The sequence below is a fragment of the Callospermophilus lateralis genome, chromosome 11 (genome assembly GCF_048772815.1).
Source record: "Callospermophilus lateralis isolate mCalLat2 chromosome 11, mCalLat2.hap1, whole genome shotgun sequence".
NCBI classification, from domain to species: Eukaryota; Metazoa; Chordata; class Mammalia; order Rodentia; family Sciuridae; genus Callospermophilus; species Callospermophilus lateralis.
Genome location: NC_135315.1, coordinates 66,249,842 through 66,275,369, shown reverse-complemented (window position 1 = coordinate 66,275,369; position 25,528 = coordinate 66,249,842). Strand labels below are relative to the sequence as shown.

The following is a 25,528-nucleotide window of genomic DNA, read 5'->3' as shown; positions in this document are numbered from 1 at the left end:
CCACCATTCTGGGGGCTAGGGAAACAATGCAGTCCTGGGCAAGAGGGAACTGGAAAAAGGAGCCTTCAGCATGGAGTCCTAACGGTGGAGCTCAAGTGTGGGTGGGTGATCCCTAAGCCCCTGTGAAGGAAAGGGGCATCAGGAGCCGTGGGGATCTTAGAGAATGATCTAGCCCCTCCGGCACTTATTGTTGCAGACCTGGAGGCCAGCTCAAGTGGCCATCTTGAAAACCTCCAGCACTCCCTCCTTGGCTTTGGCAGAGCACTCAAGGTAGCCAAAGGCACTGATATGATTTGCCATATTCCAGCCTTCCTCAGATCGAACAGGATCCTGAGAAGACAGAAGATAAGGCAGAGGAAGCTGGTGGGTAGGTGCACCTCTCACCTCATCACCCATAAGTATAGTAACTCCTCCAGCCCTGAGCCCACAAAGCATCCAGGCCCTGGCTGCCCCAGGCAGGTATCTAAACCTCATGTTTACATTCAAAGTTGTTCCCAGACTAGCCCCTCCTCTCCCACCTAGTCGCAGACCCTATGGTACACATATGTTTTGCCTGAATGTGTGTCGGCTACCTCCTAAATGACCTACCTTCTCCATCATCCCTCGAACCCATCCTCTGTCTGCTGTCCCAGTTTAATACCTGCCTTATATAATTATCCTCTCAAGATAGTCTCTATTCCATACCTGGCAGCTTCCTGTAATAAACTCTTCCTCTGGTCAGTGGGCCGCTAAGTGAGACCCTGAATAAGCCAGCTCCCTCACCCCCTAAGCCTTTCTTCAGACATTGATGATGCCCTTCCTCCCCAGGTACCCTGATGGCGCAATCTGCATACCCCAAGTGAAACATAACCTGTCTCCCTGTGGACAAGGACTTCCTTATTCATCTTAGTAACCCCAATTCCAAAGACAGAATAATAAACTGGAATAAATGAAAATGCCAAGCGACCTTGGACAAGTCACTTCATTCTCTGATCATCTGATTTGATACTGAGGTTTCTTCTGGTTCTTAGCAGGGCACACACATGGGAAAGAAAGAGGTAGATATCACTATCACTGCTTAACACAGGACAGTTGGCTGGAGAGAGAGCTCCTTTCTGCCCAAGCCTGAAACCCCTCAGAGGGCACCTTCCTCTCCAAAGTTCCCCATCACGTAGCCCCACCCACCTTCTTCATCTTAGCCAGCTCTCTCCTGGTATGCTCATCTTGCCTCAAGTCCTTCTTATTTCCCACTAAGATGATGGGCATGTTGGGGCAGAAGTCCTTCACCTCCAGAGTCCACTTCTCATGAACGTTTTCTGCACAGACATGTCCCAACAGGTACCTCAGCTTTAGCACGTGAGCCCTGGTCTTCCTTCCCATAGAAGTCTGAGGCTGATGGTCTCCTTCATACCTCAAAACTCCATCCCTTGTAGCGTATCCTCCCCCAAGCCCTTCCAAACACCGGAGATGCCACAACAAAAGAGCCAGCAGGGCCTGAGTGGCCCTTGTGACTCATTCCCCACAGCCTCAGAAGATGGCTGACTCCAAAGGGTCTCCACCTCCTCTCTTCAAAGTCCTCACCCAGGCTGTCAGGGCTGTAAATAGAGATGCACATGAGGATGACATCTGTGTCAGGATAGGAGAGGGGCCACAGACAGTCATAGTCTTCTTGCCCTGCTGTGTCCCACAAAGCCAGCTCCACCTGACAAACGGGCAATGCATAGCTGACCCCAAGGGCCCCAACATGCTACCCAGAGATCCTCTCAAACCACTGGTCCTTCTGTGTGCCAGGCACCATATTAATCACAGTCACAACAAACTCAGATGAGTTTTCCTTAAATGATCTAAGATGTAAACTGGATGTACTGGTGCATACCTATAAACCAGCAATGAGGGAGGCTGAGGCAGAAGAATCGAAAAGTTCAAGGTCATCCTGGGCAACTTAACAAGATGCTGTCTCAATTTGTTTAAAAAAAGTAAAAAGGGCTGGGGATGTAGTTCAGTGGCAAAGTGCTGCTGGGTTCAACCCCTAGTTATCCCTCTCCCACAAAAGTCACTAAAATGTGTTTGACTTTTGTGATCTCAAATGAATTGCTATCATGAATACCACTTTAATTCTCACACTCCTTTGGGGTAAGTCATGCCATCATCACCATTTTGTGGCGGTGGGGAGTTTAAACCCTGAAGCAAAGGGATTTGGCCCTGATTACAAAGTGAGTATGTGGTAGAACCAAAGGATATATCCAAGTTTTCTTTGGGTACTGGGGATTAACTCAGAGCCTCACACATGCTAGGCAAGTATTCTACCAATAAGCCACACTCCAGACCTTTTTATTTTAGATAGGGTCTGGATAAGTTGCCTACACTGACCTCAAACTTGTGATCGATCTTCCTGCTTCAGCCTCCTGAGTAGCTGGCATGATGGGCATGTAACACCACATGTGACTATATCCAGGTTTTCTAAAAGAGCAGTTTCATTTCTCAAATTTTACTTGTTCCCACAGGAAAATAAAAAAAAGATGTGAGTGGGTGGTAAGGAAGGACATACTACGTGACCAGGAACAGGGTTCTAAGGCAGGATAGAAAAGGGCTCTTGGCCTTACCTGCTTGCCGTCCACCTCAATGTCTGCAATATAGTTCTCAAAGACAGTAGGGAAGTAGACCTCTGGAAACTGATCTGTGCTGAAGACGATGAGGAGGCAGGTCTTTCCACAGGCTCCATCCCCCACAGCCACCAGCTTCTTTTTTATTGCAGCCATGGCTGGGATGGGCAAACAAGAGGCATTAGAGATTTGGGAGAAAAAACAAACAAACAAAAAAAAATAGTAGTCCAGAAACTGCTCTGTGGCCTCCAAAACCTCTTCACAAACCTGGGCAAAGAAAGAGAAAACAGAAAAGGGGGTTGTTTCGGCACATTCTTGCCAAGCACCAATTCTGTAGGAAATAGAGTTTAAGATTCCTAATTTCTGGGGCAGGGACAGGTCTTCTCCAATGGGTTAAAATATAGCAGTGGGAGGTGGAAGAACCCACTTGGGAACCAGAAAACATGACTTTCAATGTTGTCCACTCAACTGAGGAGAAACATTCAGCAAGGTGTTCAGGGATGCCTCCAAAAGAGCCAGCTTTTATCTGCTTTGCATATTGGAGTCATGAGACAGACTTCATTTGTAACAAGATTTTGATACATTTAAGGTTTAATAATTGCTAAGGTGTAATCTAGAACAGATTGTCCCTCAGCTTGAGTCATGCCTGCCTAGTCACAAACAAGGAGTCCCTGTACAAAACCAGATACTAGCAGAACCACTTACTGGGTGACTGATAGGTAAGAGAAGGAATATTTATAAAGCCCCCAGGTGCCCTCTCTTTGTTGGGTATTTTGACAAAAATTATTTCCCTCAGGTTCCAGTGGCTTTTTAGGTGAATAGTGCACTTCCCATTTTGACCAACAAGGAAAAACACTAAGGGTTAGATAATCAGAGTGTCAAGGACAGCACTCAAAGCAGGGATGTATGCCTTCAGAGTCTCTGCCTTTCTACATGTCACCTCAGATGTGTAAAGAAGAGCAGGAGGAGGAAAGCCCAGACAAAAGACAGAGGCAGCAGCCAGCAGCTTCTCTGACCCATCCCACCTGGTCGGTCCCCAAAGCCTGGAGTCACACAAAGGAGGTTCAGTCCAGGCAGTGCCCACAACTCACATTCAGGCAGCCTGCCTTCCTCCCCACTTCCTCCTGGGCCTGGTGGCAACACTAGGTTACTCCGCCCTCAGTAGGGGACAATGACTACACTATAGGGAGTCACTCATCCACCACAGCAGAGCAACAGAATAATCCACTAGGGAATCACCTTTACCCACTCTGGAACAGCCCCTTCCTCCCTCTATCCAGCTCACTTTTATGCCCTGCCCACCCCTCCCTGTGACTCAGGGCAAGGAGTCAGCTTCCCAGTGTTAGCATGTGTCCCTAGTCACCAACACACATGAACAAGCAGTTTATCACACCTGCAGTTCATCACACCTTCACAGCTCCCCTCACTTCCTCCTTCCCCAGGGAGGGAAGCCAAACTCCACCCAGCTAGATTCCCCAGCGCTGCAGTCAGGGAGAAAGAGAGGGTGGGCTCTGGAGCTGAAATGAAATCTAGGCTGTTGGGAAGAGGGAGGGAGCTAGAGCCTGGGCTGGGAGGAGCCACAAAAGAAATGACAAATGAGGACCAGTGCCTGCACCAATTAGGCAGGGAGCACAGGGTATGGTATGTAACCTGATCTCTGCCTCAAACCTAGGTTTTCCTCAGTCCCACATCCTGTCATGCTGGGCTGAGCTCTTCTAGTTCCTGCATCCCACCACTTCACACTATATAGCCTGGGTCTGCTTTTTGGGAAGCAGGATACTCCAGCCCCAGGCTGTTTCTCTTCTACAGTGGGATGCTAGGTGGCCCCTCCCTCTCCTCCACTTACACATTCAGAAAACTGGGATGTGGGGGAAGAGGATATGAGTCACTGAGAATTTATAGGAGCCACTCTCCAGATCACAAAGGGGCTCTTCCTGATTCCGCAAATGACAGGGAAGATGTGCCCTGCCAGCACATCCCTGTCTACCTAGGTGACTGACTCTAGGATTTCTTCCAACTCCCCCACCTACTCCCATTAGTTCAACTCATTCAGCTGTGTAAACACGGACTGGGTTAACTCCCACCCAGGCAGTGCGGATAGAGAGCAATCACTACTGATATACCAGTCACTTAGGCAAGAGTGCACCACTGCCATCCCCCAGCAAGGCAACTGGCACCAGATGGTGGGAGGCAGAGGCCAGAACTTCAGGACAAGGGCAAGAATTAAGTGTCCAGGAACCCACAGCTCAGAAGACTTTCCCTCCAGGCTCTGGTTGGGTCAGAAGAGCAAGCAGCCCGGGCCAGGCCAGGACACAAGGCCCAAGGCAAGAGGGCATGAACAACAGTTCCCTGTGAGAGACTGCCGCAGAGGAACTGCCCCACTGACCCTAAAAGGTGCAACTAAACCCCACGCAGAGACTGAAGTGGAGCTGGAATGGAGGAGCCTGGAACTTCTGGCTCCTCCCCTGAGACAAGATATGTGGATATGTAGCTCATTCTCTTGATTTTCCTGAAGATCCAGTGGGCCTCCTACCAGGCTCACTCCCCCTGAAGTTTGGGAAAGACTCACTCTTCAGTGACATCTCTTTCTCAACTTTAAAGCCAGAACTGAGAGAACTCTGTGCCCCGGACTCCCCAGCCGACACCCCTAAAATAAATCTTTAGCCTAGCTGGGGAGTGTGGAGGGTAGATTTCTTCACACACTCACATGAACAAACACACTAACACACATGGGCTGGATCCTTCCGGGTCTCCCCTACCCCAGGCAATCTCCAAGGACTGTCAATGGCAGCGTCGTCCAACCTCCACCGAGCAGTGGCAGCCCCCAAGGGTCACACTGTGCCCTTATTAGAGCCATTCCACCATCCGGGCCTGGGAGAACTCCCAGCCCATGCCCAGCAGCCCAGGCCAGGTCCGCGCTGGGCCATCCAGCCTGGGCTAGCCAGGGCCTCTGGGCTAGCCAGGGAGGGAGATCAAGGCCGCCCCCTTATTACGTGGAGGAGACTCAAGGAAGCCCGGAGGGAAGGGAAAGGGCTCTGTTCTGGACCTCAGCAAAAGAGAGCCCCTGCCAGGCCGCTCCCGGGGCCCCTCGCTGCAGTCCAGGGAGGAGCCCAGCAGGCCTGACCCCAGCGCAGCCCTTCCAAGGGGAGGGAACGCGGTCCGCACTCCGGCCAAAGCCCCCTCGCCTACCCCGCCCGAGCTCCCTGCGAGTGGAGAGGAGGAAAGTGTTCTCCCGGGAACTGGGACACCCTTCTCCCCCTGCCCTGACCCCAGTACCTTCCGCTATATCTCCTCCAGGTGCGCGGGCCGGTGCTGGAGTCTGAGACTGACCCTAGGGGCCGGGGCCCGCCCCGCCCTCCTTCAGCGCCAGGGCGGGGAGGGCGGGCCAGCAGGGGGAGGGTCGGTCCGGTGGCGGCCCTTGGCCCATCACCGGCCCCAGCCCCAGGCGGCCACAGGTCGCCTTGGCTGCGGCTGGAGGATTGGGGGCGCCTGTCCCGGGCTGGGGGAGAGGCTGGAAGGAGAGTCGCAGTGAGCTGCCAGGACTGCAGAGGAGTGGGCGGTGACCGGAGTGGGTGGGACCCCGGAGGACTCGGCCTCTGCCCCGCCTTCCAGCCCCTAGGGGCAGATGGGCGTCGGGAAAGTTGAGAGGCGCTTGGGGTGGCCTCAGGGAGGGCAGCTGCTGCCCTCCCGTGGCCAAACAGCACCTGCTCCTGCCCCACCTGGGCGGTCGCGGGAGGCAGGACAGGGAAACATGGGAGCCCACGCGGGAGATGGAGTGGGATGTGGTGTGTGCAGAAGACCACTCTCTGCCACTAGAATCCTTGCGGAGCAAGCATAGCCTGACTTCATTCCTAGTCTGAAGGTCCTCCAGGACCTTCTGGGACCTGCAGACCAAGACCACTGTTCTGCCTCGTATTCCCTTCCTTCCACTGCCTGGAATTTCCCTCATTCCAATTCCTACCTACTTCTCCAAGGGTACTCTTGGAACTGCTTCTGGATCCCCAACCGAGAATACAGTTCCCACTCCTATTGTATTATTGTGCCATTAGTGACACTTAGCCTCTTATGATTTGTTACATACCGTATTTACCTACATGTAGATCTTCCTTGTAAAAATGACTGAGGAGGTGGGCAAAGAAGGAGAAAATCTATCAACATTTTATTGACTTGTGTATTCTAGGAACTACATAACTCAACCTTAACCTTTTGCCTGTAAGGAAACTGAGGTTTGAAGATGCAGCTTAGCAAATGTTTGAGATTTCTAATAGCAAGAATTTATACAGTCAGGCCTGTGTGACTACAATGCTGGTGCTGTCTTCTGATGGCTACCGTGCTCCTCCTGTCTTCCCCTCCCCTCATCTAGCACAGTGTGTGGCAAATGATTGGTTTTCAAGAAATATTTGCCGAATGGATGCATGTTAGAAGTCTTACAGACTTTAAAGATCTGAAGTATAGGCAACACATTTGGTAAATGAGCAAACTGAGTTCAAGACTAGTTTGGTCCCCAGGCCTCTTAATCCACTCAATAGTTCACTCAGTATGAAGTGAGAGCTATGTGCTGAAGATTGATTTATGCCTTCAAATAATTTACAGTCTAAATGAGGAATATAGACAATCTCAAGATATCTAACTCTTATGGAACCTGACTCTATGTACGTTAAGTATTTCAGTCCTCATAATAACCTGATGGCCTAGTAGTGTTATCTCCATTTTACTGAGAAAACAAATGAGGGCTCAGAGAGATTGCAGAGTTGATGTTGGGTCTGGTCCTAGAATTCAAACCAATGGACTCTAGAGACCTTGCTCTTAATTGCCACTCCCTATGGACAACTCTTGCAGGCGGCCATACAGGAGGCATTTCCTGTTGGGGGGTGGAGAGAATGCATTAGCTGTGGGATGCCCAGCCCTGAAGAACAAATGAAGTATTCAAATTAGGTTGATGTGTATATTTTAAATAACAAGTTGAAGCTACTGCAGGCCTACAGAGTCATGAGAACTCCCCAGAAGACAGTGAAGGTGACGGAAGATGAGGCTGGAGAAGGAAACAGGAGATAGACCATGAAGGTCCTTATATGCCATGCCCAGGAGTTGACTGTGAATTTTACTCAGGTGCAGCAAGGAGCTGCTAGAGTTAGGAAACTAATATAATGAAAAACTAAGGAGGTGACAGTGGGAGTGAAGATATGTGGGAAAAGGTACACACACACACACACACACACACACACAGATACATAAATGTATATATTCAACAATACAGTTATGCATCATTTAATTATGGGGATATAAGAAATGCATCATTAGGCAATTTTATTGTTGTGTAAACATCATAGAGTGTACTTACAAAAACTGAGAAGGCATAGCCTACTACACACCAAGGCTATATGTTGTATACCATCATAAATGCAGTTCATTGTCATCATATAGCACATGATGGTATTAGTTATTGATTAGCATGATGAAGAGGAAATTAAAGGGTTGCCAACTCCAAGATTTCTAATTTGAGCAGCCAAGCTGATGCCCTTTGAGAAGATGAAGTAAGAGAAGAAACATGCTACGGGGAAAATAGTGGATTGAGATGTGTTGAGGTGAAGTGCCAGTGGGCTTTCATGGAAATGTTTGGGAGATGACTGGTATGTTTGAATCTAAAGCTCAGGAAAGATTTGGGAAGAGACCCCAACATGGAAGAAACATCAGCAGATGGATGAAGCTACAGAAGTGTCTGAGAACACTCAGGGCAAGTGAGTGGATTGAGGAGAGGAGAGGGCAGAAAGAAGAACCTGGAAAAAAATTCATTTTTTGGGCTGTTCTGATGTCCTTTCCACAATGGCACATAACTTTTCCTTAACTTTTAGTTTCTAATCAAAGCAAATAAAGACACACACCTTTATCCACCAGGTTTATTTGCCAAGAGCTGTAATTCTGGGTCTAGTAGATATCCCTTTTTTGGTTAAACTGCCACTAAAGGGAGGCAACTGCAGAATTTGGACTGAGAGAGGGTAAGCATGGAGAGGCTAGATGGTGGTGGGAGTGATGGACTGAGCCCCTCAGGAGTAACTGCCCGGCCCTCCCAGAGGGATGACAAAGACCGAGATGTCATTCCCAGAACCCAGCTTGTTGTTAGAGAGATGCCAGCCACAATCCCAGGGGGTGCCCTGGGCCCCCAGGACCAGAGCTTGGGCCAGAGCTGTATACCTGCCAGGAGCACATGTGCACATTCATGTATATGGAAAAATAGACACAGAGGCCCACATGAGGTCACCAAGCATTGCTTCCCTTTGCCCTTTCCTTTGCCAGTGCCATCCCCTTACCATCATGCCATGGAACCCCTACCTACTGGGGTCATTGGGTTCATAGACCAACAGCACCCTGTCCACAGTGGCAGCTACCTCACAATCATTGGTGACATCCCATAGGCCATCTGTTCCTAGGACTAGCACATCGTCTGGGCAGTGCTCATACTGTGTCAGGTTATACACTCGAAACTGGTGGGGAAAGAGTATAGGGAGGATTGAGGTGTGGGGTTTGCTGGACAGGGAGCTTGGGGATAATAGGACCCTGAATGAAAGCCAGCTTGAGACCCACAGAGGAGGGAAGGTATAGTTAAGGAGGCCCCCATACAGCTCACCTCAGGGAAGAAGGAGAGGAAAGGCTTGATGGGCAGGGTGGATCTGCAGACATTAAGGTTGTAGTCTCCCAATCCCCGGGTTACCCCAATAGTGGCCATCACTCGGGCCTGAGGGAAACATTGAGGGGGACTTCTATTTAGTCCTCTGCCAGGCTCTCTGAAACCACACAGCCCTCCCACACCTACCCTCAGGTAGAACCTCCACCTCCCTAGACAAATTGTGGTGGGTCCTCCTGCCCTCTCCCACCTCTACTGTGGAGTTTACCTTTGTGCCCTCCCCACAGACCAGAGGAAACCTGAGGTCCTCCAGCTCGATCTTTTTGTAGCCATGGGGAGGGGGGGAGTAGATGTATCACCTAGGCATCAAAGCCCCCTCTCTTCTAGGAGCTGCACACAAGCACACAAACCCTTAGAAGGGCCCCATTCCCCAACTCCCAGTTTGGGCCAGCCTTCAGCTTCCATCTTGCTACTGGTGAGGGACTGGTTGGGTTGCCATGGGAACGACCCAGCTCTGAGGGAAGTGTTACCAGCCAGTCATGTTCTGGTCCCAGTACAGCATCCTCTGCCCGGGCTCCTTGGGCTGAGCTCTGCAGGGGAACTCAAGGTGGGTGAATTCACCACCCAGCAGCTCTGGTTTCAGGAATCCCTGGGGTTGAGAATGGCCAAACAGAGCAAAGGGCCAGAGGGTGTTACACTCACAGCATACCCTGGTACAATATATAGATTATGTTATTTTTCTCTTCTTTTGCAGTAATGGGGATTAAACTGAGGGGTGCTTTACCACTGAGCTACATCCCCAGCCCTTTTTAATTTTTATTCTGAGACAGTGTCTTGCTAATTTTTTGAGGCTGTCTTTGAACTTATGCTCTTCCTGCCTCGGGCTCCTGAGTTGCAGGAATCACAGGTGTACCACACTGTATTGGCTACATGTTATTTATTATAGCAGACCTTTAAGTATAGTTCCACATGCTACACACTATTCTGATACACATATTAACTCAGTTATTCTTCAAAACAACCCATGGGTTAGGAACTATAACTGCACACAGAGGTTAAGGAATTGCCAAAGGTCACATAATTAGCAGAGAACAACAAACCAGGATTCAGTATCCAGGCAGTCCAGTTCCAGAGCCCAGGGGCCTTTTCTGTTCCCTCCCCCACCTATGATTTTACTTCCTTCCTCAGCTGGGGCCACAGTGGGTGCTCCAAGCCAGCTCAGGCTCCTTCCTGTAGCATTATCCCCTGGGCTCAGCCCTGCACTCAACAGCCCACACAGCCGCCTTCCCAAGAAGCTCCCAGTAGGGAGTGTTCTGTGTTTGCTGGTGGTGGTGGTGGTGGTGGTGGTGGTGTGTGAGAGAGAGAGAGAGAGAGAGAGTAGGGTTGGGGGGGTATTCTCAGGGACAAGAGTGCAGAGAGGCACAAGAACCAGTAAACAATGGGGGTAGGAAGTTTGGTTCCAACTTACAAGCAGCTGAAGACGCTGGTGCTCAGTCTCCGGGGTAAACTCCCGGAACATTGGAATGATTTTACCATTCCAGACAATGATGGCCCTGCCCAGAGACAGAAAAGACCTGGCTCTCCTCAGCCCCCTTCATGGATAATTCCAGAGGGAAAAGGCCTTCCACTTAGGACCCCTTATCCAGGACTCCATCTTTCCTCTCCTTGTGGATATATCAGGCCTTTCTTTATATCTATGGTCCTCCAAGCTCCTTCAATCTTTGGGGTTTCTTTAAATATTATATTTTATTTTTTTAAAGTACTGGGGATTGAACCCAGGGCAGCTTTAGCACTGAGCTACATCCCCAGCCCTTTTGATTTTATTTTGAGACCCAGTTTAATATAGGGTCTCACTAAAGTACTGAGGTTGATTTTGAGCTTGTGATCCTCCTACCTCAGCCTCCTGAGTTTCTGGGATTACAGGCATGTGCCACCATGCCAAGTCCAATATTTGACTTTGAACCCCACCACCTCACTCTTCTATCCCCCCATCCTAGAGAGTATGGTCCCTTGTAGCCACTTTTAAAGCCCTTCTCCTCCATACCTGGTGTCACCTGCAGTGGCCACATATACCTTGCCTAGCAGGTACACCACAACCAGTGCATAGCAGCCCCCCTCTACTTGGTGGCCATGACACTCCCGCTCCCAAGCCATCTGCTCATCCTGCCAAGTGAGTAAGGGTTAAGAGGGAGGAGAGTAAAAGAAGAGTTTGCAGACACTGGGCCACCCTCCACACTCCCATCTGCAGAAATCATCTGGCACAGCCAGACCACAACTGAAAAATAGTGAAACACTATCCCTTTTGCCTCCCCTCAGAACCAAACTCTGCTCTGGCTCTCAATGATGTTGTAGGTTCTCAGGGTCAGTCCCTAAGGCCACCTGACTGTCACACAGTTGGCCAGAGTGTCTACCTAGCCAGCCTTTGGCCCAGGCCTCCCACTCACCATGAGCTGGAAGGAATTCTCAATGGCCCCTACCACCAGGCTTTCATGAGTCACTTCCTTCTGTGAAGACCGGCAAGACTGAGGACCAATCAAGTGAGTAGAATCAGAGCAACCTGGGGTCCCTGAGGTGCATGGGAGGCAGAGGGGAGGTGGTGAGGGGTCTTGAAGTATTTCTATTAGGTCCTTTAGTTGCTCCCGGATGTGGCGATGCAGGAGCCATGAGGCCATTTCGCAGCTCCACCACAGGCATGTCCATCAAACAGGCCCCAATAATAGAAGCAGAGTCCCTGGTGGGGGGAAAAGTTGAAGGTGAGTAAATCTGTGTGTGTGTGTGTGTGTGTGTGTGTGTGTGTGTGTATGTGTGAGTGTGTGTGTGTGTGTGTGTGTGTGTGTGTGTGTGCGTGTATAGTATAGTATAGTATAGGGAAAAGAAAAAGACTGTAGGCATCCAATAAATATCAGAGAGGTTGGCATTACAGGCTAATTAGATTTATTCACTTATTCACCCAGGGCACACTATGTGTCAAAAGAAAGGAGAGCCTCAAAAAAGCCAAATTCTGAGGATAAAAGATGCAAAAATCAGCATCAGTAATTAATTAAATTATCCCTAATACACAAACATCTACATTTGAAGTAGAAAAGTAAACAATCATCTGACATGGCAGGACTTAATGATTCAATGCCACATAAGGGTTCTGTGGCAAACACAGAAAGCTAGTGAGTTAGGAGGCAGTCTCAGAAATAAAACCAGATGCCTGATATCGCTTAGGATGAGTGTCTGTGTCTCTGGAGGCTAAGAGAAGGGGTGAGGTCTTACTGGGCTTTAGCTAGGCTCCCTAGGGGCCCCTGTAACACTCCTCCATCCTTCCACATACACCACTTCACAGCAAGCCTGGTCCTCATTGTGCAGGTTCTTTCCAGCATTGATGACCCTGCCAGGCCAGAGTGACCACATCAGGTTGGACACCAGATGAGGTCCTGGAATAACCCCTACCTTAGACATATACACATCCTCCCCTGTCGGCTGGCCAAGCTGAGAAAGGTCACAGCCACCTGAGATTCAGGCCAGAGAGAAAAGGAGCAGGTAGAACTGATGAGGAATACTGTCTTGGTGGCAGGCCCTACTTCATAGAAAGGTAGACAGTAGCACCTGCCTGCCTCAGATCCCCCCTTAAGTGGCAAAAGCGGCTCCCTCAGGGGTTCTGCTGGAGTAGCCAAGATGAGGGTAAGAAGCTTTACTTCTCTTTTCACCAAGACCCTTCATTCAACCTCCAACCTCAATCAGTTCTCCCAGTACTTTGTCCCCAGCAATCCAAAACTGATGGGCCCACTCACCCTCACCCTAAAACTACCCAGCAAAAGTTTCTGCCTGTTTGGCAGTGAGGAAGTGCTTCAGCCCAGATCCGGAAAGAGGAATTGAAAGTAGAGTAAGAGTATAGGCCCACCTGGACTGGGAAGGAGCCACTTAACCACAAACTTCTCCCTTGTAGGAAGTTAAAAGAGGTGATGTTGGGGCCATGAGACCACCAGCCACCTTTCTCAGCAATCTCAGTATCTCCAACTCCCTCAGGGTTAGGTTTTCTGGTAGATACATTAAAAAAATCATGTAGCATAGGAGCATGCCCGCCGTCCTGATCAAGGGGTCTATTTCCTTGATCTGCTGCACCAATAGGTCCACCTGGAGAATGCAGTCCAAAGGGTACCCTCCCACTGCAGTGGGCTGTCCCCTCCCCGACCCTGGGAGCCGGTGGCCTTCTGGTGTCAGGCTATTTCTGGGTGTGGAGGGTGAGGGGAATGGTAAGAGGGACAGGGAACTGGGGCTCTAGGGCTGGGAAGCTGCTGATAGACTTTCCAACCACTATCCCCTTTTTGAACAACCGCCTCCACCCGGCAGTCCCTTAGGCTTTAAACTGCCAAGCCGCCATTAGGAACTGGCCAACTCATCTTTGGCAGGGGCCCCCATCCCCCACCCCCCAGCTCTGGGAGACAACGGGGTTTTGAGGGGAGAGAATGAGGGTGATCAACGAGTTACAAAGTCCTGAGGAAGTTGACTCAGGCTGCACCCAGTTGAAGAGAGGGCCTGGAGTGGGTGGTGCCCGAAGCCCAGAGGATAGCAAAGGTCCCGGGAAAGGGGGGTTCATGGCTCCAAGCGCAGCACGGGGGGGGGGGGGCGCATCCCTGGTGCGGGGATGCAGAGTTGGGGAGAAGTGGTAGTCCCATCCAGATTTGGGTGCGGGGGTGGGGAGGGGGGGCGCTCACTCGGTGTTGCCAGTGCTCCAGGGAAGGCTGCGGCCCCTGTCCGGAGGGCTTTGCACAGCCTGGCCCGCGTGGTCCTCTGTGCGTAGCAGCCCCGCCCCCGCCCCCCCCACTCAGCTGCAGATAGGTCGGTCTGGAGAAGCTAGCTGGAGCCCCTACGGTCTTTGCTGACGCCCCGCTTTAGCTCCCTGGCCTCGCTGGAGGGCTCTTGGGCGTTTCTGGAGCCGTGGCCGGGGGCGCCGAGGTCATGCTGGGCAGGTCTGGGGATTTGGTGCGCGGAGGTGAAGCACCCCTAGAGCTCACCAGGTGCGCCACTGCCGAGCGCACCAGGTTTAGCAATGTGCTTCTTGGCCACGGCCTAGGCCCTGCCCCTAGGGCTCGGCGTGGGCGGTGCTTACCCCTGTTGGTCCTTTGAGGCCATTGGCTCCCTGCCGGGTTGGGGCTGTGCCAGGCAGAACTTCCCCTAGCTGTAGGCCACCCAGGAAATCGCCCCACTGGCTCCCGATCTCTTCACCACCTCATTCTGGCTTCGTCCTGCAGCAGTTTCTCAGAGGGAGAAGGTTTGTTGTGGGAAAGGTCTGAGAGAAGGAAATTTTACTTCAGTCGTGCTGTAGGAGAGACATCAATTAGACCTTCCTTATTGTGACGAGGGTGGTGGAGGTGGTCTCCCCGCTCCTGGTTCAGGGTGGTCAGGCTGCCTTCAGGGCAACGAAGCTGATGACCTCAGAGCGAAACAGACGCTTCGGGGCGCTGGGTGTGAAACAGCTGGTGTGACAACACCTCTGGAGATACTGGAGTGAGAGCGAGAGCAGCCAGCTGGTGCAGAGTGGAGGCAATGGTAACCATGCAGGTCACAGCTGATCACCTTGGATCAGAGAGGCAGGGTAAATTCCTGGACTCTTTACGCTACTGTTATCTCTGAAGGCCACTTCCACGTGTGGGAGAGCGGTTGCCACTCCTACCCCACTTACTTTCTCAGAACCTTCCCCGTACACTCAGATTTAGACTTCTCATCAGTTAATAAGAATAACAACGTAATATAATAAACAAATAAATACCATTTATAGAAGACCTACTGGGAAGTAGGCCTTTTACAAAGCACACTCTATACACCAATTTATCACTCCCATTTTACAAATGAGACGGGACTGGAAGTACCTGTCATTTAATATGACGTGTCAGAAGAGATCATATGGCCATTGAGAGATTCATAACCACATCAGTCTCCTGATACCAAAACCTGGTTCTGACTTGAGAATCAAGTTAATTTCTCTAAATCAGGGAGGGAGAGTTAGGAAGAAGATGACAGCAGTTAGAGGGATGAGGTTCCTCCTCTGCCTTTCTCTCTTTGCTCAGAGGCTGGGGAATCCTGGAATGCTGGGCAAGTTCTCTTTCACCAGGGGGATACAGAGGCCAGGTTAAACTCCTGCCTGGGTGGATTAAAAGCCCACTTGCTCCAGGACTAAAACTAGACCAAGTACCAGGTGGGATGCTTATTCTTTCTGCTTTCTGCCTCCTGGGGGAGTGTGGTACTGACCTGACCTGGGAAGAGCTCTATTCCTAAACCTGGTATCAGGGAATAGATCATTTTAGGTCCCAGGTACGCCCACACAACACACAGTTCAAATGAGGTCAAGGTCTCTGTGCCCTAATGCAATTTGGGCTAGCCATCATGGGCCACTAGAATCAAGTTTATTATAGGGACCCTACCTCTCGGCTCTGTCCATTGAGTGCTTCTTGACAATAGCATACTCTGTACCCCAGGCTAAACTGTGCTCCCAGAAGGGTTGGCTTTCCTGGCCTACAAAAGTCACTCAGGTGTATGGATTTTCTGTAATTATGCCCAAGATTTTGGCAGAAAGCCAGAGCAAATGAAGTCACAAGAGGGAAAAAACATCAGACCCCACAGAGCAGCAAAGACTGGGATAAAGAACACTCTGCTGCTTGTTATGGGTGTTCCTCTCCTGTTTTAGAAAAACAGGAACCAGCTCTCTGATAAATGACATAACATCACTGCCAGCTCAAAGACTGAAGAAAAATATGACTCCTGGCTATTTTTATTATTCAGTGTTTCTGGGATAGTTTACTTATCACTTCTCACTGTCACACAGCTCCTTATTCCCTTCTCTTTCCAGCATCTATGGAGTGGCTGCAAAAATAGGCCAAAGAGTTAGGGCCTGGAGACCCCTTGCTTCTGTACCAGATGATCCCCAGGGAAGTTGGCAGCATCTGTGGGCTGTTGAACAGCACCCCAGCCTGCCCAGACCATAAGAATTTCATCTCCCTTAGCTACCCACCCATTCCTGACATCATCACACCTCCTCCATCTTCAGACTGCCCCAGACCTGGTAACGTGGTCATTGCCCCTACTCATATCAAGGTGGCAGAAGGTGAGAGGAGAAAGGTAGCAGGCTGGGAAGAAGCAAATCTGTGGGATATTTTCCTTAGTTCAGACTGATAATGTCTAGCCATAAAGGGGGACTGGAGAGCCTCAAGCCAGGCCCCTTTTTCACAGTCCACATGCAGGGGTTCAGGGCCTATTATTTTTATTATTTGGTGTTTCAGGGATAGTTTGCTTACCATTTCTTCATCCTTGCCTTTTCCTTACATATTACCCCAACCCCAGAGCCCTATTTCAGTAAGAGGTATGTCCCTCCTATGAAGAGAAAAACTCACAGAACCTCTGTGCCCTTTATTTTCCTAGTACTTTTCACATACAAAATATAACCTTACAAAGAATTATACAATTGCCAGGCATAGTGGTGCATGCCTATAATCCCAGGGGCTTGGAAGGAAAATGGCAATTTGGAGGCCATCCCCAGCCATTTAACAAGGCCCTAAGCAACTTAGTGAGACCCTGTCTCAAAATAAAAAAAAAAAAAAATTAAAAAGGACTGGGGAATGTATCTCAGTGGTAAAGCACCCCTAGGTTCAATCTCCAGTACCTAAATAAATAAATCTACAGTGGAAATTTATATTACAATTTTTCTCTGATGCAGACACTGGGTCCCAGAATTTGGTTCCCAAGTTGAGACTCACACCCATCATCCATAGGGGTATGTGTGTATATATATATATATATATATATATATATATATATATATATATATATACACACACACACACACACACACACACATATATATATCCCCTTCATAAAAGACCTCCTTTCGAAATAAAAAGGATCAGGGATGTAACTCTAGTAGAAGGCCCCTTAATCAAGCCCTAGTAGGAGGAGGACATGGAACAACTTTCTGAAACCATGGGAATGTTCTATATCTGCTTTGCCCAATACAGTTGTTCCTAGTTTCTTGTGGCTACTGGACACTTTAAATATCATTTGAGTGCTAAGTAAAGTTTTAATGAGTTTAGATTTAAATTTAAATAAAATGCAGCTAGCGACTACCCAACTGGACAATGCAGTTCTGGAATCTTCAAAGCTCAAAGACACCTTGCAGGTCCAGGCAATGACTCCTCACTTCCAGCACCCCACCGCCACCCCCATCCCGCTGCTTCCCTTCACCTCTGAGCATCACCTCCTTCCCCTGTACCACAGAACTAGGCGTCAGGAGACCTGCAGGTTTTGGAGGACTTCCTCAGGGTTACCTATCTGACCAAATCCATAGGGGCCAGTGGTTCTCCCCTCCCTCCTTCTGTCCTGAGCCTTTGCGCCTGCCAGCCCAGCCGAGCGCCCCACACTGCCCTGAAGGAAGCGGCGGTGCTGGCGCAGGGCTGGAGGAGTGGGGAGGCACCTGAGCCTAGACTGCAGCATCCGCAGCATGCTCCCTGGCCTTCAGGCGAGAGGATCAGAGAGGATCCGACTGATTGAAGCCAGGACCAGAGCTCTCATCACTGCTGCATGGGTGATATGGGTTTGGCCAGAGCCTCGCCATCCTGGGGGTGCAGCAACTTGGTGAGGGACGCAGAGATAGCCCTGAACTGGACTGCATTCAAACTGGAGGCACCCGACAGTAGTCTGCTTTCTGAGTCTTGGTCCCAGGTTCAGAGGCAGTGCGGACCTCAGGCCAGCAGGTAAACAGTGGGCACTGCTGTAGGGCAGGTAGATCCCTGTGAAAGTGCTCAGAATTATGGAGGACTGAATGGACACTGGGGGTGGGTGAGGGTAGGTTGTGGAAGGTTGGAGCTTCTTGTGATTCACGTCTTCAACTCCTTGTTGGTGTGCAGGCTGCTCACTCAGTCTCACTATAGCATGGGTTGGATGAGGGGGGAAACAGGTTGAGAAACTGAGGTAGAGCATAGAAGTTGAAGAAAAATTTTCAGGAGCTTTCTGCAGCTTCCTCTATCCCCAATCCTCTCCCCTCCCCCAGATCTTTTGAGTCTTGGGGTTCATAAGAGAGACCAGGTGAGTGGAACTGAAGGGTCTGGAAGCTCAGAAACAAGATCACCAGAGAGAGGTTGAGCATGTAGCTAAGAAGTAGAGCCCTTGTCTAGCATTCCTGAGGCCCTGGGTTCAATCCCCAGCACCACTCACCTGGGAGAAGTTGCATTTCTAATAGTTGAAATGAGGTTTCCTGATAGAGGTGGAGAGAGGAGAGACCAATTCAGGAAAGAGATACATCCAGACAGGTGGGAGCTTACCTATCCCCAGGATATTGCCATTACTTCCTTTGAACACCTTCATTCCCCCTTTGTAGGACCCTTGTTGCTGGGAGCTAGAAGGCAGTGTTCTCTTCCTTCCAGGGCCTCACCATCCTGCGTTTCACTTCTGCCTATTTAGGAGGCTGAAAAAGAAGGAGTACTTAGGAGAAGGTGTTGGGGAGCTGTGGCCTGAAGTTCAGAGACCTGCTGTACCCCCATTCTGGCTCTGTGGGGTGAAAGAGGGTGACAGTGGCAGAATTGAGCCAGCTGTATATAAGTCCAGGAAGCAAGTGCCATGGGACATTGGTGGTAGAGGCAAAGAGGATTCAGGGCTTGGGAATCCTCCCCAGAGGTCTCTCCCAGCAGGGATCTATCTGACAGATTCTGCTTAGAACCCTCCCCTGATCCTCAGCTCTGTTCCAAGATCAGAGAGATGACAGTGCTGATTCTTAGACTCCTCCCAATGCTGCTTCACTCCTGCCTGACAATGGTCCCAAGCTCATGCTGACTCTGTAAGGGTCATTCCCAAGCCAGAAGAAGAGACTCAGCCCCTGCCTAGAACAGCTTCAGAACTGGACTCCAGCCAGCCCACCCCCTTGCCTTCTCCCAAGCTTTCCTTTACCCTACCAGACCAGGGCCTGGGCTCCCTCTGGACCTCACAGCTCACTGAAATCTTTCCTACTTGTCCAGGTGGAGTGAGTCTGAGACCAGCAGATGAGCAGACTGAATCTAAAAGATCCAAACAAAAGGTAAGTTAAAAAACAGTTGAAGATATGAAGTGTGAGGGGTGGGCAGAGATCGGGCATTTTATTCTAAGAGAGCAGCTGGGTCCTGGCATTTGTTTGATCCCTGATACTCTCAGAATTGTGCTGGCACTTGAGGGAGGTCAACAGTGACCCAAGGGGCTAGGTGAGCAACAGAGGTAGTGACCCGGGTCTATCCCTGAGCTTGAGACTCTGATGTCTCCTGAGACTGCTTTTGCCCGATCTGGCTGGGCAGCTCTCAGCCTTTGTGTACCTCTACTTCCCAGATGGAATTCCCTCCATTTCTAGCCCTCTCTCTGGAACAGATTTGGGAGTTTGAACCACCAAGGATGGAGGAGGATAAGGAAAGGGGAAGAGAGTTTGGCTCAGAAGCAAGGTGGGCATAGGGAAGATTGCTGGGTTCTGGCGCCTGCCACCCCCATGCTGCCTGACCTTGGCAAATCATCTGACTTCCATTAGCTTTCTTTTCATTTTTAAATTTAAATATTGTTTAAATTTAATGGCCATTACATTCCCCAGGTTTGAAACTCATAAAATGAAAAAGAGCCGGGTATAGTGGTGCACACCTGTTATCCCAGCAACTCCCTGAGGCAGGAAGATACAAGTTCGAGGTCATCCTCAGCAATTTAACGAGGCCTTAAGCAACTTAGCAAGACCCTTTCTCAAAACAAAGAAACAAACAAACAATAGATATAAATCGTGGGTCAGGGGATGTGGCTCAATGGTTAAGTATCCCTAGGTCCAATCCCTGGTACAAAAAAGGAAAAAATAAATAGGGAGTAAAAAAGAAATTGGTAGAAAAATAAGTCATCTTCTTTCTCAGCCAACCACTTTTCCTTCTAAATGGCAAAAAAATGTTATTCCTGTTTTTTCCATAGATAATTTTTTGACATTTTTGTTTGGTGAGGTTTGGTTTTGTTTGGTTTGGTGTTTTGTGTATGTGTGTGTGTGTGTGTGTGTGTGTGTGTGTGTGTGTGTGTGTCTGTGTGTTATTAGTGATTGAACTCAGGGCTACTCTATTGCCAGCTACTTCCTTGGCACTTTTTATTTTTAATTATTATTTCTGAAATTGTCCTTTATTTTGTTGTACTAAAACTTTCTGATACAAAGAAACATTTTAGTAGAGAACATCCCAGGCTATCAGATCCTGTATCTGCCTGCACACCACCATCACAACCCAATCTGCCTGCAATATAGAAAAACAATGTGTAACCAATTCCTCAAGAATGGTCTATAGTTTTTCTCAGTTGTCTGAGCTAGAAAACTTGTACCTGAAAAAGAAAGGTCAGCATTGAGAACCGAAGCTTGTTTCTCTTTTGAAGTGATGTGCAAGAAATCATATCCCTTTTTAAAAAATATCAGTAATGGCTAAACTAAAATCTTGTTCCTAGAATTACAAAGAATAAAATCAAGTCAAAGACATCTTGCTATTAAATGCAATGTTAGGAACAGTATTAAAATATGGATCCTACATCAATGACATGCAGAGCATGGTATAGAACCTACTAACAGGACACTGCAGGACACACCATTTAAGGAATCTTCAGCCAGACTTATCTGGCCTCCAAAGTGCATGCCCTTTTTTATTGTATTCTGAGACAAGCTCTCACTAAGTTGCCCTGTCTGACCTCCAACTTGCAATCCTGCCTCAGCCTCCAGAATTGCTGAGATTTACAGGTACAGACCACCACATGTGGCTCCAGATCTAGTTTATGCCTATTCAAGCAGCAAAAATAATCCCTTTCTTTTACACATTTTATGCACATGATCCCACATGTTGCTGCCCCCTCTTAACTGTGGATTATCATTGGAGATCACTGCATGCATCATTATATAAAGCATTTTCCATTGTGTTTACACAGCTGTTTGGAAGAGACTGCCCAGATTCTCTTCAATGCATTTAGCCAGTCCTTCACTGGTGGCTGTTTGGGTTGTGTCCAGACTTTTTGAGTTTCCGTTTGCTCATCTATAAAATAGGTAATAACTATCCTACTCTTTGGAATAGTCATGAAAAATTCAAGAGCATTCCTGGGTTAAGAACTGAAAAAAAATGGGAGTTAGCATGATTGTTCCTCTCACACCACAGCCCATTTTTTTTTAATTTTTGGGGGATACCAGGGATTGAACTCAGGGGCACTCAAACACTGAACCACATCCCCAGCCCTATTTTGTATTTCATTTACAGACAGGGTCTCACTGAGTTGCTTAGCGCCTTGCTTTTTGCTGAGGCTGGCTCTGAACTCTGGATCTTCTTGCCTCAGAATTGCAAGCAGCTGGGATTACAAGTGTGCCACATTGTCCAGCTCTAAGACCCCTTTTAAATGTCACTTCCTCCTCAGGTTCTCCCTTCTTGCTCCCCTGTTCTCTGTGGCATCCATTGCTTCCTACAGTGACTTTGTGCCAAGATTTGAGCTGCCAGTGGACAAGGTGAGCATCTTACCCACCCTTGCCTCCCAGATGGCATAGCACAGAGAAGTGACTGGGGTTGGGCACTAGGAGAGCCCCTCCTGCCTGGAGCTATGCCAAGTGTGCCCTTCTCTCCACACGATGAGTGAAAGGGCCCTGCAAAACTGGAATGCAGGCCACTGGCTGCTGGCACTGTGCCTGATGTGGCTGTGGACCCTCTTGGCCTCTGCTTCCTCACAGCATCCGACTGCCACAGGTTAGGGGGAGGTGACAGGGACTGGGAAGGAGGTTTTCCAGCACACCTGGAAAACTGCATAACACCCCACACTGTTCCACACAGCGAGCAGATCTCAGAGGCAAAGTAAAATCCATAGATTTCAGAGTTCTGACTCCTCCTCTGTTTATCACCCAGGCAACTGCTCCCTTCTGCTATCCCCACCAGGAGGATGCCTGGGCAGACACACTGTTCTCTGTCCCTTCCAGGCCAGAAGGTGTTCTGCAGAGAGAGAGGCCCTCAGGTGGGGGCTTAAGTCTAGCCTCCTGGCCTAATTCTGGGGTTTTCCTTCTGGGATTGCTAAAGCCTATATAAGCGGATGATCCTCCCCACGCACTGTAAGCCCTGGGGCCCTTGTCCTCACCCTGAGAAAGCAGGGAGGTCAGGGCAAGACCTGGTGCGGGACTTCAGCTTTCTTCTGCTCAGACCCAGGGTCTGCCAAAGGGTGATGAGTGTGGCTTCACTGGGGAGAAACAGGAAGATTTCATCTGCTTCTTTCTCCCCTTCCATTGGATTTTTCTGTGTGTGATGCTGGGGATCAAACCCAGGACTTTATGCTGATGGGCATGTGGTCCATCAGTGAGCTAAAACCAAAGCCCTGGAAATTTCTTAAATAACCTTCCCCCTGACAGGTGTAGTGGTTCACACTTGTAATCCCAGTGACTTCTGAGGCTGAAGCAAGTTGAATCCAGCCTTAGCAACTTAGCGAGACCTGGTTTCCCAATAAAATATAAGGGGCTGGGGTGAGGCTCAGTGGTAGAGGGCTTCTTGGCTCAATCCCTAGTACTTCCTGCCCAACACACACAAACAAGAAAGGAAGGAAGGAAAGGCCTTCTCCCTAGCAGGTAGAAGGGGCTCAAGGACCAGCAGGTGGGTGGGAGGGGAGCAGGGCTGGAGGCCTGGGCTGGGGACTTGATCTGATGTGGCTGGCCCCATCAGTCCTTGTAAAGCAGGGCACCTGTGAGGTGATTGCTTCTCACCACTGCTGCAATAGGAACCGTATTGATGAGCACTCCCAGACTGTAAAATGCTCCTGCTTTTCCGGCCAGGTGGCTGGTACTATGCGGGCAAACCCTCCTGTGTGGAAGGTGAGTGAGAATCTAGGCCCTGGTCAGGAGGACTCTGAGCAGAGAGATAAGGAGGTCTGGTTGGGCCTTGCCATCTGCTGGGGATCCAATTTCATACCCATCTCAGGGCTTTCATGATCAGAGTCTCAAATGATGGGGCACCCTCTGGGGGACAGGAGGGCAGATATGACTATCTCTGTGTTGTAAACAAGGAAAGCTCTTGTTGTGTGCTGTCCCTCACTGCCCAGCCCACACCGACAGACACGTTCCCTCATACTTTAGGCTATCTGCCACACACAGCCTTTCAGACGTGGGCTCTTCACCTACTGTTCTCTCCCCAGACTCTTCCACATGCTCTACTCTCAACCCTGCCTTTACTTGGACACGTATGTTCCTTCACATCACCCTTTCCCACCTATCAACTCTGGCTTCTGTTCTCATGCTTAAGTGGCATCCAAGTAACCATGCCCAGCATGATCACATGCATGCCAGCTTGTGCCCTCCTGGTCTGTGGACCTCTGCACATGGTGCATAGTTGCTCACACACACCAAGCTGAAGATTGGTGCCTCTGTGCCAATGACATTGTTGCCTCAGAGGCAACTTCAACTGCCTCATTTCCCCCTCAATGTCTTTGATGAGATGCTGGGACCTATAGGATTAAAGTTGGTAGGGGTATGTCCCCAAACCTCAACTGTTCTGCCTCTCTGGGGAGCCCAGAGTAGGCAGAAGACAAGGGAAACATGGAACTTCATGCCAGGGGTGTGTGGAAATGTATACCTCATTCGTAGACCCCCCCCTCTTGACTGCTGGCTGTGCTCACAGAGAGCTTAGAGCTGCACTCCTGCCTCTTGCCCCAACAGCCTCCATCGTGCTGCAGAGGTGGTGGAGCCCTGCCTGCCAGGGGAGGAGTGTAAGGTGCTCCCGGACCTGTTGGGATGGAGCTGCAGCAGTGGACACAAAGTCAAAACCACTAAGGTATCTAGGTGGACACCTTATTCTACTCCTCTTCTTCCCCTTTCACCTGGGGGAGCCAAGGGGGAACAGGAGCCCTGGGGATGCAGGATGGCATGACCCAAGGTGGTATCTGTGAGCAGTGAGATACTCACTGCGTCCCCAGGTGGTCCTTCCACGTACAGTCAGACTCTGGGGACTGGCGTTAGGGCTCTGGATCAGAAATCCAGGCGTGTCTTTTTGGCAGATTTTTTGATGGTCCATATGCCTTGATTTCTCTTCTTTGCCTACAGAGAGTTTGCTTCTGGAAAACATCAAGTCTATACAAACAAAGTGGGGAATTGGGGAAGCTATCTAGGTAATTCAGGGAGGAGTCTCTCCTCCTACCTGAATTCCAGGTATAGCAGCCACTCTGCCCATCACTTCTCCATGGACTGTCCCCCCTTTCTCACAATTCTAAACTCCTTACAGTTCATACTTCCCTTCCTCTTGTCAAATTGCTCTGTATGCTGTGACAGCACCCAAGAGGATTATTATTTTCATGGTTTGTTGCCTGTCCCATGAAACAAAGGGTAATTAAAATTTTATCAAAGTTGTTAGAAATTCCATGTGTGTCATAGTTAATTAGTTGCATCTCTTTGTCATCACCATTTGTACAGATTAGTGACACTGCGGGGCAAGCCAAGGCACTGCCTTCTACATTCCGTGCCCATCACCACACACATCAAACAGGCAAACAAACAAGAAGAGAAGGAAAGGCAGCATCAATAGTTTTGAAGAAAGCAACCATTTTCCCAGAGCACAGAACAAATGGAGCAGGGAGTTTGACTAGATATAGAGCATGTTATCTGTAGGCAGAGAAAGGAGACAGCCATTCTGAATATACCTAAGCCTAGATGAGAATGAGACCCACCACAGAGCTTGTGACATTTGTCAACACATTATATGTTTAGGTTTGTAGCCCATAAAGCCTACACTGTGCTTGCAATTTGTACAGTGACCTGGAAGCAAATAGTGGGTAAAGTGTGCCTGATTTATGTTTGCATGGTCCACCTGGGCTAACTTTCCCAGCCTGGCCTGCTTCAGGAGCCAGGGGCCAGCAGCACTGTGACCTGCATATCCTGGAGAGTCTCTGGCACACTGGAATGGATCCATCTTACCTTCCTCTATTATTTGTTGTCTAGGTCACACATAGCTCTTAGGGATCACAGCCTGGACAGGAGATACTTGATTGAGCCTTGGACTGAAGAATGGCATCCAGTCATTACCCAGCAAATTTAAGAGATTCACTCACCTGGACTCATGCTCCATGTCAAATTCAGCATTACCACTCTTGATTTTAATCAAGTCGCTAAGCAGATATGGAAGGATCTCCAACCACATATCTAGAAAACTGTGCTCTGCTAGAGACAAAGAAGGTCAAGACACAATTCCTGCCCTTAAGGAATATCCAGTCAGGCTGAGGAATTGAAGTCAGATACTTTGGGTCATTGAGAGTCTATGGCACCATGACTTCTGAACCACCTGCTGTGGGCATGGTAGGAGTTTGGGGATGAAATTTT

At 49.4% G+C, this 25,528-nt stretch overlaps 1 protein-coding gene and 2 pseudogenes across 3 annotated transcripts; 1 reads left to right on the top strand and 2 right to left on the bottom strand.

Moving 5' to 3' along the window:
• Nucleotides 1-210: 210 nt before the first annotated feature.
• Nucleotides 211-2,738, bottom strand: LOC143409879 (rho-related GTP-binding protein RhoC-like). Of its 3 annotated transcripts, none has more exons than XM_076870444.1 (4): nt 2,583-2,738; nt 1,561-1,681; nt 1,165-1,295; nt 211-330 (listed from the first exon to the last, which is right to left on the bottom strand). In XM_076870444.1, exons 1-4 carry the CDS (start codon nt 2,736-2,738, stop codon nt 211-213), a joined length of 528 nt encoding a protein of 175 aa, XP_076726559.1. The 3 variants fall into 3 exon arrangements, with proteins under 3 accessions (XP_076726559.1, XP_076726560.1, XP_076726561.1); XM_076870445.1 differs by having other exon boundaries at nt 1,561-1,642; nt 2,604-2,738; XM_076870446.1 differs by lacking the exons at nt 1,165-1,295; nt 1,561-1,681.
• A 5,888-nt stretch (nt 2,739-8,626) lies between these two features.
• Nucleotides 8,627-18,546, bottom strand: LOC143637785 (protein phosphatase 1J-like; annotated as a pseudogene).
• A 3,268-nt stretch (nt 18,547-21,814) lies between these two features.
• LOC143642321 (chemokine-like protein TAFA-3) lies at nt 21,815-24,175 on the top strand (annotated as a pseudogene).
• The last annotated feature ends 1,353 nt before the right edge of the window (nt 24,176-25,528 follow it).